The following is a 16,121-nucleotide window of genomic DNA, read 5'->3' on the forward strand; positions in this document are numbered from 1 at the left end:
AATGAGTTGCTTGTTCTATCAAGGAAGTTGTGGCTGTTTTAATTTCACATCAAGAGGAAACACTATGCCCATTGTCCTCTTTAATTACATGCATACTTTGGTTGTCCATGAAGACAGAATTCAGATAACAGTGATGGTAGCAACAGTTACGGTGTGGATTAACATGTCTAAATATTACTGAGAAAAGCTGATTGTGATTATTCAGTGTCAGATAGAGCTAAAAATGGTTTACTTTGAGTTTCACTGATATCTACTGTACTGCATGTACTTTTTACTTCAAACTTTTTTTTTTAAACCTGAAGTTTGTTTTATACCAATTGATATATAGAATCTGTGTCACTATGCTAATGTAATTAGGTTTCAGAGGCGACACTAATCCATGGTGCAGGAGGCAGCTTCAGAAATCCCCATCACAATGGATCATGGTCACAAGCTAATTGCATGGTCAGTAAAGGAAGGGTGAAATGTTTACACAGTGTTAGCATTCTCATTGAACTTGATCTAGTTTCATATCTTGCATAAAGGCAAGTGACAACAAATTAAGACTAAACACAAGAAAATCCTGATAACAAAGTTTTTTATTACAACAGTTTCAGTTTTCCATTATTGATAAATGGTTTGTGGCAATATAACATGGTTGCTGAGGTTTATTCCTTTTACAAAACCCAAGAAAACAAAATTGATCTACAGCTGAAAGCGATCACATTGAATTTACATTTTGAAAGGTGATAACCGCCGTACAACAAGACAACCAAGACAGGGTGCGACACAAAGCAACCCCGAAACCACATCAATAAAAAGGGCACAATCAATTAAAATACAACACCTGGTCCATAGAAGTGTTTTCACATCTAGACTGAATTTGCTTTTTCCTCTTCCTCTTTCTTACCAATAAAAAAGCATTTCACTGAAGCAGCACTAACAAGAAGGTGTTAATCATTACCAACATAAAAACCAAAGATTGTGCAGTTTATCCTAAAATTTGAAATAAAAAATATGATGCCATAACTTTGTGAGCTGGTCACTTGTCGACAAAAAGCCACGCCTCAATCGGATAATGAGAATTTGGGGATATCCGCTAGGCCACGCCCCCTTGTCCTATGGCAACAGTCGAAACCAATGTAAAACAGCCCATGGTGGGCACCAGATGAATCCATGCCACATGCTCCTGGAAATGGAAGCGTTCTGTTCTTCTCATCGCTGGACTAGACAAGGGAGGCGGTCCAGATGCATCTAGGTGTTGCTAGTGGGGTCGGCTCATCCCATCTGACAGTGATGCAGCTTTAGATTTTCTTTTTTTTTTTTCTGTTTCATATTTTCTTTTTTGACATTTTGGTTACAAAGTTATACTGCTAAAAGAAGTGAATGAAAAGAAGGCAATGCAGGGAAGGGAGTGTGCACAGTGCATGATGGCAGCTTGTGTCTTCACGAGGCCGCCTGCTTCTCCTGTTCAATGGCTGTGGACAAAGAAGAAACAGTAGAATTCACTTAGATTCTGTGTAAGTGTCATATAATAGCATTCTAGGAGAAAATTACAAAGTATAACCTAAGGCCACAGATGTCACACCTTACTGTTGTTAATACCAGACAGAAAAAAAGTACAGATTTGTGATGCAATTCTTACTTTCTTTAGATGGCAGTGGGTTTTTCTCCTTAGTCTCAGTCTTCTTCAGCTTGCTTTTGTCAAAGCTGGTGACCTCTTCAAGGTTTGGTTTGTCAGACATGATTGGTTGTCTGCTCAAGGAACAAAAGAGAATACAAATGTCATTTCTTTTCTCTTCTTTCTTGTCTGCAAAAGCATTTAAGCCATAGCGAGGGTTGCTCCTCTAAAACACCCGAGGCAATGAAGCTCTAGAAATCTTTTGTTCATTTAGAGGAGATTTGCATCACATCCCGCTGATTTTCCTGACACTGCCACACAGCACTGAACAAAACCGCACCCTTTCTGAATGGCGTCTGAGGCAGCAAAAATTGAATATTTACATAACAATAGCAGTTCCCACGCGGAGGTTACAATATGAATAATTAAATGCGATAGCATTTATTATTATCTTTTTTAATTATTATTCTTTTTTTTTTTTAACTAAAAATCCTTCGTACTTTTGCTTATGATTCCATTTCTTTCGAGTGCACGGTCAGGGAAAGCATTCAAGACTGCCTTTCGCAGAATGTGATTGCATGCAGGAAAACCACCGCCCTGTAATGACTGCTTTATCACTCACAGCACACAATAATGCCGTTTCTTTCAACGCCCTCTTCACCAATCACACGTTATAACACATTAGCCAACTGTGCTTTTCATACAAGGCAGCAAATGTGCCAAATGACATAATGAGTCACATCCTTATTAATGCATTTGCAGCACAAAGAGGCTTAACAAAGGAAAATAGGTTATCCGCCTTGATCGCCTGAAGATATCGACTTTAAAGCAACGTTTAAGCATTCATTATTACTATTTGTAACATTCTGAAGATGTTTGAACACACCACGTTTTCAGATAGAAAGGCATATGCTTTGTTTTCCAGTATTATTTGGAAAAAAAATCACGTTCAGTGAAAAAGTGATATAACGTTAACGGTTTGCATTTTTACCTATCATTAACGCGGTACCAATAGCATTATTTCATATACGTAGTTCTAAAACACATACCTTTGTAGACGGATTAGAGTTTGAAGTCGTTAGCTGAATAACGTTGCAGTACTGTGGCGCGCCAATGCGCAAGCATGAAATATATAGCTGGAGATATGCTAATCAAACGCTGACGTCACTTCTTTCGTTCTCTTGAACAGAACAGGATTTAGGTAATAGGAATTTAATATTACCCAAATTATTCGTTTTAATCAGAGACACTCGCAAACTGGAAGACAGACGTCATATGGTTTATGACAAGGAGACCAAATCATCTATCATTTATTTTTTCCTTCTTTTTTTGAATTTTGCGTTGAAATGATTTCAGCCTCGTGCCAAGACACCATCTGGTGGACATATTAGACTGTAACTTCATTTCATGCACAAACTCTATCTATCTATCTATCTATCTATCTATCTATCTATCTATCTATCTATCTATCTATCTATCAGATAGCAACATAACAGCTTAGATCGCGTTGAATATGTGTTTTATTTGATAAATAAAGTAGTTTCTTAGCATCTAAAAATGTTAAATTAAAACATATTAAGAGTGAAAGATATTGCATATGCAATGTAAACGTTAAGTCTGTTTTTCTCTACCGTTTGTACCTACTTGTGGCAATATTTGTATTAAATACCTTGCGCAATAACTTTTGGGAGACTTTTATGTGCTGATGCTGGGTGCTTTTAGTTTGGTATTCACCCGGAAGTGTTTTTGAACCCATGTGCGTTCATGTATTCAGAATACCTCACGTGTAGAACGATGGATTTGTGATGTTTAATGGATAATTTATAATATTACATCTCAGAAAACATGAAGTTTGCATACAAGGTACTACAGACACGATTTTACTTTTGATGTTCTTCTCTTCAATAATTGTATTGATTTTATTTTTATTTTTTTGTCGTAGACATTTGTGTGAGACTTTGCCTGCTGCTTATTAATATTTACAAACAAAAAATAAGCAGCAGATTGTTTGTCTTAAAGCAGAATAATATGTCTGACAGTGAATATTTTAATTCAACGTGTTCGTATATTCTTCTAGTTTTCCAACTTATTAGGGGCATTTTATCGCCATGGGAACCTGTGTTTCTCTAAAGATGGGAATTCTGTCATCAGTCCTGTTGGCAACCGCATCTCCGTCTTTGATCTGAAAAAGTGAGTATCAGTCTTTTTAATAATAACACTGATTTAATTGCAATACTAACTGCGTTTGTGTTGAAAATGCTATCTCGTTAGCAAGTGAACGTTTTGAAACCGTTTTAACCGAGGAAATGTTGTATTTCGTATTTCTAAAGTAACAAATCAGAAACTTTACCAGTGTCCACAACAAAGAACATCAACTGTTTGGGAATCTCTCCAGACGGGAATCTTGCCATACTTATAGATGAAGGTATGGAAAAGTCCACCATTCTTAACTGCTTATTTTTTCCTGTCATAAACACTTTAAGACATTTTGAAAATAATTCCATCTCATTTAAACCCAAGAGTTAACAGTTTAGAGATCATAAAAAGTTTAAGTTACGTAAAATGTTAATCACAGAAAAAAAGGGAAAGAAAAGAAGAAAAAGAAATATTCCAAAAGTGAAATAATTTTTTATTACAAGATCTCACCAACAATGACATTTTAAGCCAAATGGCTCTTCATCATACCATAAAAGTAATCAAGATGAAGACACTATTGTCTTTTGTATTGCTGCTTAATAGGTGAATCAAATTTTTGCAACATCGACAATTATTGAACTGAATCAAATTAACACTGAGCTGAATATTGACACTGTTGTTCTTTAGAGCTGCTTTACAGCAGAATCTCAACTGTTTCCTTAGTTAAATTTGCGTAACTGATTCTACTATTTTCATGTTTATCAATGTGAAGCTGTTGCATTGACACAGTCTGTATTGTATAAAGCATATAGAAAATAAAGCATATAGAAAAAAAGACATTTCTCTTTGGAACATGCTGGATATCATGGGTCAGTGTAAAAACGAGGATTTTACTTGTGAAGTTTTGAAAAACGTTTTTTTTACACTGTTTTGTTGTGTTGTGTTTCAGATGGAGCAGCCATACTGGTCAGTTTAGTCACTCGGGCAGTACTTCACCATCATCATTTCCACAGTCCTGTTCACAGTGTGTCCTTCTCCCCTGATGGAAAGTCAGTTATTTTACACCGCACTTACTATCTTTATATTATGATTTTATGCATGAGCAGCTCTAACATTTTACCTGGTTGTGTTCCTTTGTTTTTTAAAGGAAATTTGTGATAACAAAGGAAAATGTGGCACTAATGTATCATGCGCCTGGAAGAAACCGAGAGTTCAATGCATTTGCATTAGACAAGAGTTATTATGGACCATTTGATGAGACAACATGTATCGACTGGACAGATGATTCCAAGTGCGTAACATCTTTTTTTTTTCTCTATCCTTTGATGTATAAATGCTGCCACAAACAGCATTCACTTTTTACTGTACACTTTCTTGTGCTCTTAAAGGAATAGTTCAGCCAAAAATGAAATTTTGTTAAGGATGTATTCTCCATCAGGCCGTCCAAGATGTAGATGAGTTTATTTCTTCATGGGAACAGATTTGGAGAAATTAAGCATTAGATCACTAGATCACCACTGAATAATCTGCACAGGGTTCCTACGTGGTTTGGAATAGTATAGAATTTGATTTAAGTAATTTGGTCTGGAAACGTATGAAAAAAAATGAGAGTGAGTAAAAAGAGAGTATAGAAAAATATTTTAATTTCCTTTGTTTAAAATAATTTTCTATTTAAAAAAAAGCTGTTTTTTTGTATATTAAGAATTCAATCAATCAATGAAAATACCCCTGAGAAAATAAAAATATTTACAGAGGATTGTATTAAAAATAATGCTGTATGAACTATTTTTTAAATATCATCTGAAAATTTTGAGTCTGGAGAACTATGGAATTTTGAAGTGGAAAATGTGTAGGAACCCTTGTGAATGGGTGCCATCAGAATAAGTACAAACAGCTGATAAAAACATTACAATAAAAGTGTCCATGTGACTTCAGTCTGTCAATTAACCTCTTGTAAAAGCAAAAAATCAAAAAATCCATCCATCATTTGATATTTTAACATCAAACTATTGCTTATGGCCAAGATAATAGTCCATAATCCATAATAACGCTTCCTTCAGTGAAAGAAGTTCATCCCCTGTTGTCCTCTCATATCAAAGTCCACCCACATATTTGTTTAGAACTGTTTTAGCTTGTAAACAAAAAAAATCTGTGTTGAATTTCTCTCCTGATTAAGATGGAACATCTTTTTCACAGTACATTTTATTGGAAACAGTGGTTTTGACGGTAAAATGTCTTAGTGATGGATGTGTTTCTCACAAACACGCAACTTTTAGCTTCACAAAATGTTAATTCATTGACTGGGGTCATGTGGATTGCTTGTGAATTATCAGCCGTTTGGGCTCCCGTTCTGATGGCACCTATTCACTACAGAGAATCCACTGGTGAGCAAGTGATGTAATACAAAATTTCTCCAAATGTGTCTCCAAACTCATATACAACTTGGATGGCCTGAGGATTAAGTATATTTTAACTAATTGACATTTTTGGCCTAACTATTCTTTTTCTTCATAGAGCAGGCATAGGCAACATCAGTCCTGGAGTGCCAATGTCCTGCAGAGTTTAGGGTTGGAGCTAAACTCTGCAGGACATTGGCACTCCAGGAACCGACGTTGCCTATCCCTATCATAGAGCATGTATAAATATTTGTTTAATGCATTAACATAAGTGATTTACAGGTTTAGTTTTTAATACTGGTTTCTCACATGATGCTCTAGCCGTGACTTTTCTGTAAATTTCTGTAGTAGTGTGTTTGAAATGTAATGAACTGCAAACAGTGCAGATGAAAATAATTGAAACAATAATTAGACCATATTTTACCACTATGTGACTGATTAAACTCTTGCTCTCCTTTGGCGATAACTAGGTGCTTTGCCGTGGGTAGTAAGGACATGACCACCTGGATCTTTGGAGCAGAAAGATGGGCGAATCTCATCTACTACTCGCTTGGTGGTCATAAGGACATCATAGTGGGCTGTTTCTTTGAGAAGGACAGCTTAGATGTATGTTTGGGGGAAAAAAAAAAGTGTCTGCTACATTTGTGTAGCATTGTAGCTGTAATGACATACCTGTGCTCATATATGCCACCTTTAAGCTGTTTCATGTGTTTTCACAGATGTACACAGTGAGCCAGGATGGCACTTTGTGTGTATGGGAAAGTGACACTGAGCCCCATGAGTTAGTGAAGGGCCCCAAATACTCTGAGAGAAAAAAGATGGAGGAGGAGAAAAAAAAGAGAGAAGAAAGGGACGGAAATGAAGATGATGATGTTGAGGATATTGTAGGGGAGGATGGAGAGACCAGAGGAGATGTGATTAAAGGAAGCGCAGATACACCGAAACAAGTGGAAGGCATCAAAAATGTCCGCTATTCACAGAAGAGCAAGTGAGTTAACCACCCCCCGGCCCCCCGAAACTATCCTCATTTCTTCAATCCATGGGTTTTTTCTTAAGACTTGTTTACACCAAGATCAATATTCTTGTTATGAAACAAACACTCTCATGTCTCTGTAATTACATTTTAAAGCTGTCTTTTATTGCAGACACTATTTTAATAAGGAGGGTGATTTCAACAAATTGACAGCTGCAGCTTTCCACAAGAAAACACACATCCTTGTGACAGGTTTTGCATCTGGAGCATTCCACCTGCATGAGCTGCCAGAATTTGACCTCATTCACTCACTCAGGTTTGTCATATATTTCCAGTGAATTTTGTATTTGTCAAAAATCTCCAACAAGGCTGGGAGTAAAGTTATTTTTATTTTCCGTGACTCAGACCGCACTGTTTACAGTGTATGTATTTGTGTGCAGCCCACAAGGACAATTCAACAGAAAGATAGAAAATAGAAAGTGTTTTATATAGAGTAAAACATCTTGGGAGTTGTAAGAAATTGTAAAACATTCAGATGAAGAACGCTATGTTTTTGCTTAGCCCTAACAACCAGAGTGTTGTTTATTTAATGTATCTTTAGTTATAGTAACAAGTAACAGTGTTTGTCACTACATTGCTGTGGCTTTATTCCATGCTGATTATTGAATTGTAATGTAGCATAATATCACATCTAGTATTTCAGATCAGAGGATTTCTACCATTGCTATGAATCCCACTGGTGACTGGATTGGCTTTGGCTGCTCAGGTATTGTTCTTAAACAGGTTTGTTCTTTAGAGCACAACAGTGTGCTGTCCTTTACTGTAATGCCTTGTTTCTGTCCTGTGTTAAAGGTCTGGGCCAGCTGCTGGTCTGGGAATGGCAGAGTGAATCCTATGTGTTTAAACAGCAGGGGCACTTCAACAACATGAACTCTCTGGCTTATTCACCTGATGGTCAGTATCTTGTTACTGGAGGGGATGATGGGAAGGTAAGTGTTCTACCACTAGGTTTTTGTCGAGGGAGTAAATAAGAGAGATATAGTTAAACTTTTGCTTTCTAGGTTAAAGTGTGGAACACCAACAGTGGCCTCTGTTTTGTGACGTTCACTGAACACTCCAGCAGTGTCACCAATGTTGCCTTCACCTCCAGTGGCTTTGTGGTGGTCAGCGCCTCACTAGATGGCACTGTTAGAGCTTTTGATCTGCACAGGTATCAGCTGTTCTTGTACTCACTGTTGCACAATACTTGGGTTTCCTCTGTAATGTTTATTACTTCAGCCCTTATTTTCATATAATTTTGTGGTTTTAGTTTTCATATTCTTTTTGTAATATAAATGTGGTTATAAATAAGATAACTGTGATTATTTAATTGATTTTTAAATAAAGTTTAGTTTCAAGTTTTGGTTTGATCTAAATGATCCTTAGTAATCTTATGTTCAAAACTTGAATGTTAAATCCGTTGATTGTGAGTCAAAAGTAGGCCGCTCTAAAAATGATTTGCTGATTTCTCCAGTTAATAGCTCTCTTTAATTGTAGACTTGTAGAGATACTGCTTTTAGAACTATAGCTTGAAGGGAATGTTTCCTATGCACTTTCTGTACTGCTGAAGGCTCTTCTGAATTCTTACTGTTTTCATTCTGTTCTCTCAGGTACCGGAACTTCCGTACCATGACGTCTCCACGACCGGCTCAGTTCTGCTCTCTGGCAGTGGACAGTAGTGGGGAGTTGGTGTGTGCAGGTTCTCAGGATTCCTTTGAGATCTTCCTATGGTCCATGCAGACTGGACGACTGCTAGAGGTCAGATACCACCAAATTAGTCTACTTGTTTCTGATCATGTGACAAGTGTGTGTGTAATATTCTAGTTTTTTTCTAGTTGTCAAATTGTCGATTTAGAATTTCCTTCAGATTTGGCTTTTGGCCCAGTGGGTCTGTAAAATTCTGTTTCAGCCAAGAATAACCATTTCAGGCCAAACGTCATTGTTGAGCCTTGCAGTTGATATGTAATTGAGTTCTTTGTCACACTTTATTGCTGGAGCAGGTGCTCAGTGGTCATGAGGGTCCTGTCAGCAACTTGTGCTTCAGTCCAGTCCAGTCTGTGCTCGCCAGTGTGTCATGGGACAAAACAGTCCGTCTGTGGGACATGCTGGACAGCTGGCAGACCAAAGAGACCTTGCGGCTCACCTCTGATGGCAAGTTCACAAAGTGATTGCTTATGTAAACCGGTTTAGAGAGAAATGGAGCAGGTGGATTGGAAAGAAAAGGATGTGTTATTTAAAGATGTCTTGCACCTGTTTTTATTCAGGACTTGTTGTAGCTTATCGCCCTGATGGTCAAGAGTTGGCAGTTGCCTCTCTGGATGGTGAGATCACATTCTGGAACCCTCAGACTGGAGGGCAAACTGGCTCGATTGCTGGCCGTCATGACCTGCAGATGGGCCGTAAAGAAACAGAAAAAATCTCTGCTAAACAGTCTGCCAAGGGAAAGTAAGTCACAGATAGCTACAAACAAAAAATAAATGTATATAAAATATTGTCATTAGCAACACTGAATAATATACCACTTCTTTCACATCTCTCACACCTCTGTAAAATTTACTTTAAAATGAAACCAGAGGCTTTAGTTTTAAAACTAGGCCTGTGGTGATGTTGTTGAAGTGTATATTTAGGGCAAATATTAAAATGGTTTCTTCGCAAATAACATTTTTGTCCTCATTTTTATTTAATTGGTGAAAATGTTGTGCCTGATTATGTACTTATGTGGCAAGTAGCCATGTAGTAAGTGAGATAATGTACATAAACCCCTATTTGTTTGTTTTGTTACGATAACTGGCTGGATTTACATTACTCCCAGTAAACCTAATTTACCCTGCTGAACCTGGAAATGTACAGAACTGACATTAATCACTTATTTCTTCTAACTGATTTGTAGGTCCTTCACCTCCTTGTGCTACTCAGCAGATGGTGAATCGATCCTTGCAGGTGGACAGTCAAAGTTTGTGTGCATTTATAACATCAAGGAACAAGTTCTGATGAAGAAATTTGAGATCTCCTGTAACCTCTCTTTGGACGCTATAGAGGTACATGCATATTAAGCAAACTTGTTTGTATTCACTGCAGATATAGACAAACTCTCTAACACAAAACTTCCCTTTTTGATAATGGTAAGAGAATTTCTTAATAGCGTATTCTTTTCAAATAATTTACTTATTAAAAGAACAACATATTGTATTCTGATAACTTACTTAATATGATCTTGTGACCTATAAGAGGTGCTAAAAATATAGAAACATACTGTACATTTCAGAATTCAAAACATCCTCATTAGTCCAAAAACCATGCTCCCAAAATGACTCATTTTGTACTTTTGAGTTTTTATTACTAAATAGAGGTAACACAAATCAACACATAAATCCTACTGACATTATACATGCACCTAAGGAAATATAAAATGGAAAAATTTAGCTTAAGTAATTCTGCTATGTTCTTTTCTCAGGAGTTCCTTGACAGGCGTAAGATGACTGAGTTTGGTAGTCTCTCTTTAGTGGATGAAGGCACAGGGGAAGGAGACGGAGTGGAGATCAGTCTTCCCGGAGTCAAGAGAGGTGAGTCTGCATCTGACTAATTAGTAAACCTGCCAATCAGTATAGCTGAGCATTTTGTTTTTAAGAGTACTGAATGAATTATTGGATATATAATGTATACTGGCTTTTGCATGCAACTCTCATGCCTGTCTCTCCTCATCTGTCAGGTGATCTGAGCTCCAGACGTTTCAAACCAGAGATCCGTGTTAGCTCTCTCCGCTTTTCACCCACCGGTAGAGTTTTTGTCTTTACAGCACAACACACTGATAGATATTTCAGTATATTTAACAATTCAGATTCTGCATTCAATTCTGTTTATTCAGACTTCCTAATATTTTCGTTCAATACTGAACAGAATGATGATGTTTTGAACTACTTCTTCATGCAGGGCGCAGTTGGGCGGCAGCTTCTACTGAAGGGTTGCTGATCTACTCTCTTGATGCCTCACTGGTGTTTGACCCCTATGATCTAGACATGGATGTCACGCCAGCAAGCATACGGCAGCAGGCGAAGAAAAAAGAGTGGGCATCAGCCATTTTGCTCTCTTTTCGGCTAAATGAAATGCCACTCATAAGAGAGGTTCTGGAGGCAGTTCCTTATGACCAAAGTATGTTCCCTTTTAAAAATGTCAAATATATACTTGTCATATTCTAAATACATAATTTAGTTGTCATTGTTTTCATATTATTGTTTGATATTTCAGTTACAGTTGTATGTAGCTCACTGCCAGATGTGTATGTGGATAAGCTTCTGAACTTTGTGGCCTCAACATTGGAGAAGTCCAACCACCTGCAGTTCTACCTCAGTTGGGCTCAGTGTCTGCTCACCTTAAATGGACAAAAGCTCAAGAACCGGTCAGCAACATAGCTCTTTTCAGAATGAGCTTACACTAATTTTAAGTTATTTAAGTTATTGTCCTTAAATTACCCATTTTTGCACTCACATTACCAGTTTGGCACAAATAGAAGATGATAAATATATTTGGGGGGTTAAACACTTCCTTTTACTGCTTTTTTGTATTCAGAAATGTAAGGAAAAATGTTTAATGTCCAATGTGTTTTATCTGTTGTTGGTGAGCACTTTAAGACTGTTCATGTGTCTCATTTTCAGATCTGGAGCTGTATTGCCTACTGTACAGCAGCTGCTGAAGAGCATCCAAAGACACAGTGATGATCTGTCCAAACTGTAAGCTTCACAGAAGGAAACAATGTCCTTTTTTCTTTCTGGATCAAGTTTAAATATAACTTTTGTTTTCTTCCCAGTTGCGACTGGAACATTTACAACATTCGTTACGCCGCTGCTCTGTCTAAACAAAGAGGGATGAAGAGAACAGCAGCAGAATCTCTAAGTGATGAAGAGGAGGAGGAAGAAGAAGAGGAAGTAGCAATGGACTCTGGAGGTGATGAGGAGAATATAATGAATGAGTCTTTAATGGTGGAAAACCAATCATGAACACTTCATCTGAAAAATAACAGAGCCATGTCAGGGCTTGGACAAGCAGTTAGTGTGCAGGTTTATGCATTTTGTCAGTGTAAACATGGACAGATAGCACCTACAAACTTGTTATAAGTGGCATGACATAAGTTTAGGTTTATATATATAGAATATGAACATTGATAAACGTGTTGATGATACTTTCTTATTTTTGTATGATGAAAGATGTGGAAGCTTGTTTTCTGCGAAGTGAAAAAAATAATAAATAAGGTAATTGCAACTTATTTCAAAATTCTGACTTTTTTCTTGCAATTCTGAATTTATATCTCTCAGTTGGTTCAATGTTACTTTATAATTGCAAGGGAAAAAGTCTCAGTTTTGAAAAGTTGCAATTACCATTTTTATTATTCTTTTTTTTTTGTTATTATTATTTGTTTTTAATCATTGTGGAAATAAGCTTCTGTAGAACGATGTTTTTTTCTTATTATAGAGAAATGTTGATTGAAATACAGAAAGAGTGTTCACAGAGTTTGTTTCACTGGATTGTTTTCAAATAGAAACAGGCCACCACTGCTTCTTTACATGCCTAATAATGGTGTCATTGAGGACAGTGTCTCCCAAATGATTTATGTTCCATTTTGCTGCAGCTGTAATGTCAGGTTGCATGGCAGACTGACCATAGAATTTGCATAGAATTGTATGCACAGTATTGTTTTCATAATGTATACTTTAAATTTGCTGTGTAACAGGATAGTGCTTTGAAACATCAATCCTTAATACAACCTCCCTACATCCCTAAGGATTGTTGATGAAGTCTCAATTCGGTCAATCTTCATGATCTTATGCATGGGCATTTCACCTACAAATATTAAACTGAAAAATGCAGGCATTTGTATATAATTGGCACATTTTAATATATGGTCATATGACAAATGGTCACCCCATTAATCTGCAACATACGTCTTACCCCACTCTCGCTTATTATCACAAAAATTAAATAGTGGAATCAGTTCAAGATACAGTGAAATTAAATTAGTCAATTCCAAGCAGAATGTTTGAATTTGTACTGAAAAGTTGAGAAAATATCTCTTTTGAATGCACACAACTTAAGCAGTTTTCTGTATTAACTATATGAACTCTCCACGAGAAGCAGGCTATTAAAGTATTATAATCAAAGAATGAAGCCTGTGAGAGTCACAAATTTCTGCTTGAGAGCAAGAACCAATCAGTTCATTTTTTTTTTAACTGTCCATTTGGAACACTTGCTCTGATATAAAGCAGATTCTCACATTCAGTTTGATTCAATTTTATTTATAAAGCACATTTAAAATCAACTTAGTTGGTCAAAGTGCTGTACATAAAGGTGAGAAGGAAAAGAAACATACATACAAGAAAAACATACACAATTACAAATAATTAAAAGCAAAAGAAAACTGTGTTTTAAACATGGATTTGAATTCAGCTAATATAAAAGCAGTTCTGACAGGTAATACTGCGAAGACTGGGTCTCCCCTGTGTTGCTGGTGAGATTGTGGTACTAACAAAAGATGCCCATGACCTGGAGTCATGCTGACCGATACTACACAAGCTTAGTCTTGGTTTATTTCCAAGATATACTTGCTTTATTTCCTTCGTGCTGTTGGTTGTTTCGTTGGTTATTAAAATTGTTCATAAAGAGGAATGTTTGGATGAATTCTCTAATATTCTCCGAGAGCACAGACGAAGCTCTCTTTTGTACTATTTGTGTAAAGAAACAAATCATTTAATTACTTCATTAGTATATTTTAAAAAAGCGAACATTTTAACCAAAATGATTTTCTTCTTATGATCCATCTTTTTAAAAGCCTTATATTATAAAACACATTACAAGTTTCAAAAGTCAAAACTCATCTAAAATGCCAAATCTAGGGGGCCGCTGTAGCGCGAATGTGATGCAGACGCATTTTTAGTGAGCTCCTCTTTGGTATGCTTTAGCTTTAAATACAACTGTTTTGCTGTATTATGTAAATCTTTCTGTTTGCTCTGTCATTCAGAGGGTTTTCTCGCTACAAGATGAAAAATAGCCTCAAAGTCAGACACAGCATTGTTCTGTCTGTCTGCTGCAGGCAGTATTGTAAACTCATGGATTGAGAGGCCTAAACCACTGAGCACTTCTTTAATGTTATCTTGACTCAGTCTAAGACAAGAAAAGAGCTGTTCATCCACCTTGTAGAAGCTCTCACCCAGAACACCTATCATGACCAAAAGTCCACCAGGACCCAGTAGTTTGGTCAGCCCATGTAAAGCACGACAGTATGTTTGGATGTCTTTACACGCTGCTTCCAGACACAGAGATGTAATGACACAATCAGCTGGTTCCAGTGTGTGTGGATCAAATGGATTCTCCAACCGCACATCACATTTTAAAACTTTCTTGACTCGTTGTTTCAGTGTAGCCTCCAATTTGGATGGGCTGCCATAGTTCAAAGATGAATTAAAAGATAAATAAATTAGGTCAAAATACAGAGTCAGTATTATAAGATGTAAAAACTGTAAATTCAGAATTCAGAGGGGAAAAAAAGAGTGAAAACTGTGTAGCACTTCACAGTAAGATTCATTAGTTAACTACATTAATTAACATGAACTAAGAATGCTTCTCCAGCATTTATTAATTTTGTTTGTTCATTTCAGCATTCACTAATGCATTAAAATCTCAAGTTGTGTTTGTTAACATTAGTTAATTGACTGTATTTTTATTAACATTAACAAAGATGAATAAACAGTGTAATAAAAGTATTGTTTATTGTTCATGTTAGTTAATACAATACCATTGTTAACAAATGACACTTTATTGTGAAGTGTTACCAAAAATTGCAACATGTAACATTGTAGGGGAAACGTGAGAAAATGCGCAATTACCCTTTAAAAATTGGTTTGTTTGGTATAACAATACAATTGGTATTGTTATTAATATTAGTATTAGCTGAAAAGTCTACAGAAAAATAAACTGAAATAAGAGCGTGCGGTCAAAATTGTGTAACTAATTACTGTCTGTTAAACATAAAAACAACAACAACTCTGTTTATGAATTATGAATATGTTGGCTACCATAAGGTATAAATAAAGACTTTTGATGACATGAAACTGCGGTCGAAGTTCAATCATCGTGATGGGGTAGGGGGGTTATCTGCTGATATGTCCCCACCAACGTCAAAATCAAATCTACGCCATTTCAATATACAGTATAAAAATATAATTACATTTTCCCGTCCAGTTCACAGACATACTGCAGCACAGGTTTCCAATCTAAACTTCCTTCTTGGTTTTTCAGCCACTTTTCAATTTCTCTGCGATTGTTACTTGCGAAATCAGACAGCACGATCTCGTCATAATGGTCGCACGCGCTTAAGACGCTGTGGATAGATGGTCCACTGCCCACATCGATCAGCAGCTTGCCTTTATGTTCTCCTTTAAAACAAACATTTGTGCCAAAATAATCTCGGAATAACAGAACATTTAGACCTAGCGATTCGATTGATAGGGATTGCTTACCCGCTGAGAAAACTCTACTAAGGCATCTCAATACGAAAGTAAGGAAATTCTTCTCGTCAGCCTGACCGCTAGGGCAGGAATAAAAATTCTTCGCATATGCTCTGGAGTCAAAATGCCCCTCATAGAACTCTCCCTCAGTGAAGGTCGTGGGTTCACTCATAATTACAACACGTTACAAAACTGTAGGCTACTGTCCGTACTGGCGCAAATATGGTTTCCAGACTTGCGCAAAATTATGACGTGAATTCGAAATATACCTAATCATATAATGTTATCAGTAGGTTACAGGATGTTGATTACAACGCTACGATGGCAGACGGATTAACAATTTGAAAGAACTAGCCAATTAGAAATTTAGACCTGCATCTCTCTCTCTCTACATCTATCTATCTATCTATATTTATGTATCTATATATGTATATCTCTCTCTCTATATATATATGCTATCTTACCTTAAAAAAAATTGCTCT

The 16,121-nt window shown here is 36.6% G+C and overlaps 2 protein-coding genes and 1 long non-coding RNA gene across 4 annotated transcripts; 1 reads left to right on the forward strand and 2 right to left on the reverse strand.

Moving 5' to 3' along the window:
- Positions 1–1,417: 1,417 nt before the first annotated feature.
- LOC127169945 (uncharacterized) lies at positions 1,418–2,713 on the reverse strand. Its single transcript, XR_007828293.1, has 3 exons — positions 2,650–2,713; positions 1,625–1,734; positions 1,418–1,457 (listed from the first exon to the last, which is right to left on the reverse strand). It is a non-coding gene; the product is annotated as an uncharacterized LOC127169945 (long non-coding RNA).
- Positions 2,714–3,315: 602 nt separating this feature from the next.
- pwp2h (PWP2 small subunit processome component) lies at positions 3,316–12,648 on the forward strand. The gene is made up of 21 exons (XM_051116244.1): positions 3,316–3,463; positions 3,678–3,790; positions 3,931–4,025; positions 4,686–4,785; positions 4,884–5,027; positions 6,603–6,738; positions 6,852–7,120; positions 7,278–7,421; positions 7,801–7,871; positions 7,958–8,094; positions 8,167–8,315; positions 8,755–8,902; positions 9,145–9,295; positions 9,409–9,589; positions 10,035–10,182; positions 10,599–10,707; positions 10,854–10,919; positions 11,075–11,293; positions 11,390–11,540; positions 11,797–11,871; positions 11,949–12,648. The coding sequence occupies exons 1-21, from the start codon at positions 3,446–3,448 to the stop codon at positions 12,136–12,138; spliced, it is 2,814 nt and encodes a 937-aa protein (XP_050972201.1). The 5' UTR covers positions 3,316–3,445; the 3' UTR covers positions 12,139–12,648.
- Positions 12,649–12,979: 331 nt separating this feature from the next.
- On the reverse strand, positions 12,980–15,862 carry LOC127169062 (nicotinamide N-methyltransferase). 2 transcript variants are annotated; one of them, XM_051116246.1, is made up of 3 exons: positions 15,652–15,862; positions 15,360–15,567; positions 12,980–14,572 (listed from the first exon to the last, which is right to left on the reverse strand). In XM_051116246.1, the coding sequence occupies exons 1-3, from the start codon at positions 15,809–15,811 to the stop codon at positions 14,146–14,148; spliced, it is 795 nt and encodes a 264-aa protein (XP_050972203.1). In that variant the 5' UTR covers positions 15,812–15,862; the 3' UTR covers positions 12,980–14,145. The 2 variants fall into 2 exon arrangements, with proteins under 2 accessions (XP_050972203.1, XP_050972202.1); XM_051116245.1 differs by having other exon boundaries at positions 15,360–15,862.
- Between the last annotated feature and the right edge of the window lie 259 nt (positions 15,863–16,121).

Source organism: Labeo rohita, chromosome 1 (assembly GCF_022985175.1).
Source record: "Labeo rohita strain BAU-BD-2019 chromosome 1, IGBB_LRoh.1.0, whole genome shotgun sequence".
In the NCBI taxonomy this organism is placed as follows: domain Eukaryota; kingdom Metazoa; phylum Chordata; class Actinopteri; order Cypriniformes; family Cyprinidae; genus Labeo; species Labeo rohita.

Bases quoted from the DNA above. Each gene is read 5' to 3' on its own strand.
- pwp2h (XM_051116244.1), top strand. The intron at 5,028-6,602 runs GTGCGTAACATC...GGCGATAACTAG, and splicing joins GACTGGACAGATGATTCCAA to GTGCTTTGCCGTGGGTAGTA. The intron at 11,294-11,389 runs GTATGTTCCCTT...TTGATATTTCAG, and splicing joins GGCAGTTCCTTATGACCAAA to TTACAGTTGTATGTAGCTCA.
- LOC127169062 (XM_051116245.1), bottom strand. From the start codon at position 15,811: ATGAGTGAACCCACGACCTTCACTGAGGGAGAGTTCTATGAGGGGCAT. The intron at 14,573-15,359 runs GTAATTATATTT...GAACTATGGCAG, and splicing joins TGTGAACTGGACGGGAAAAT to CCCATCCAAATTGGAGGCTA.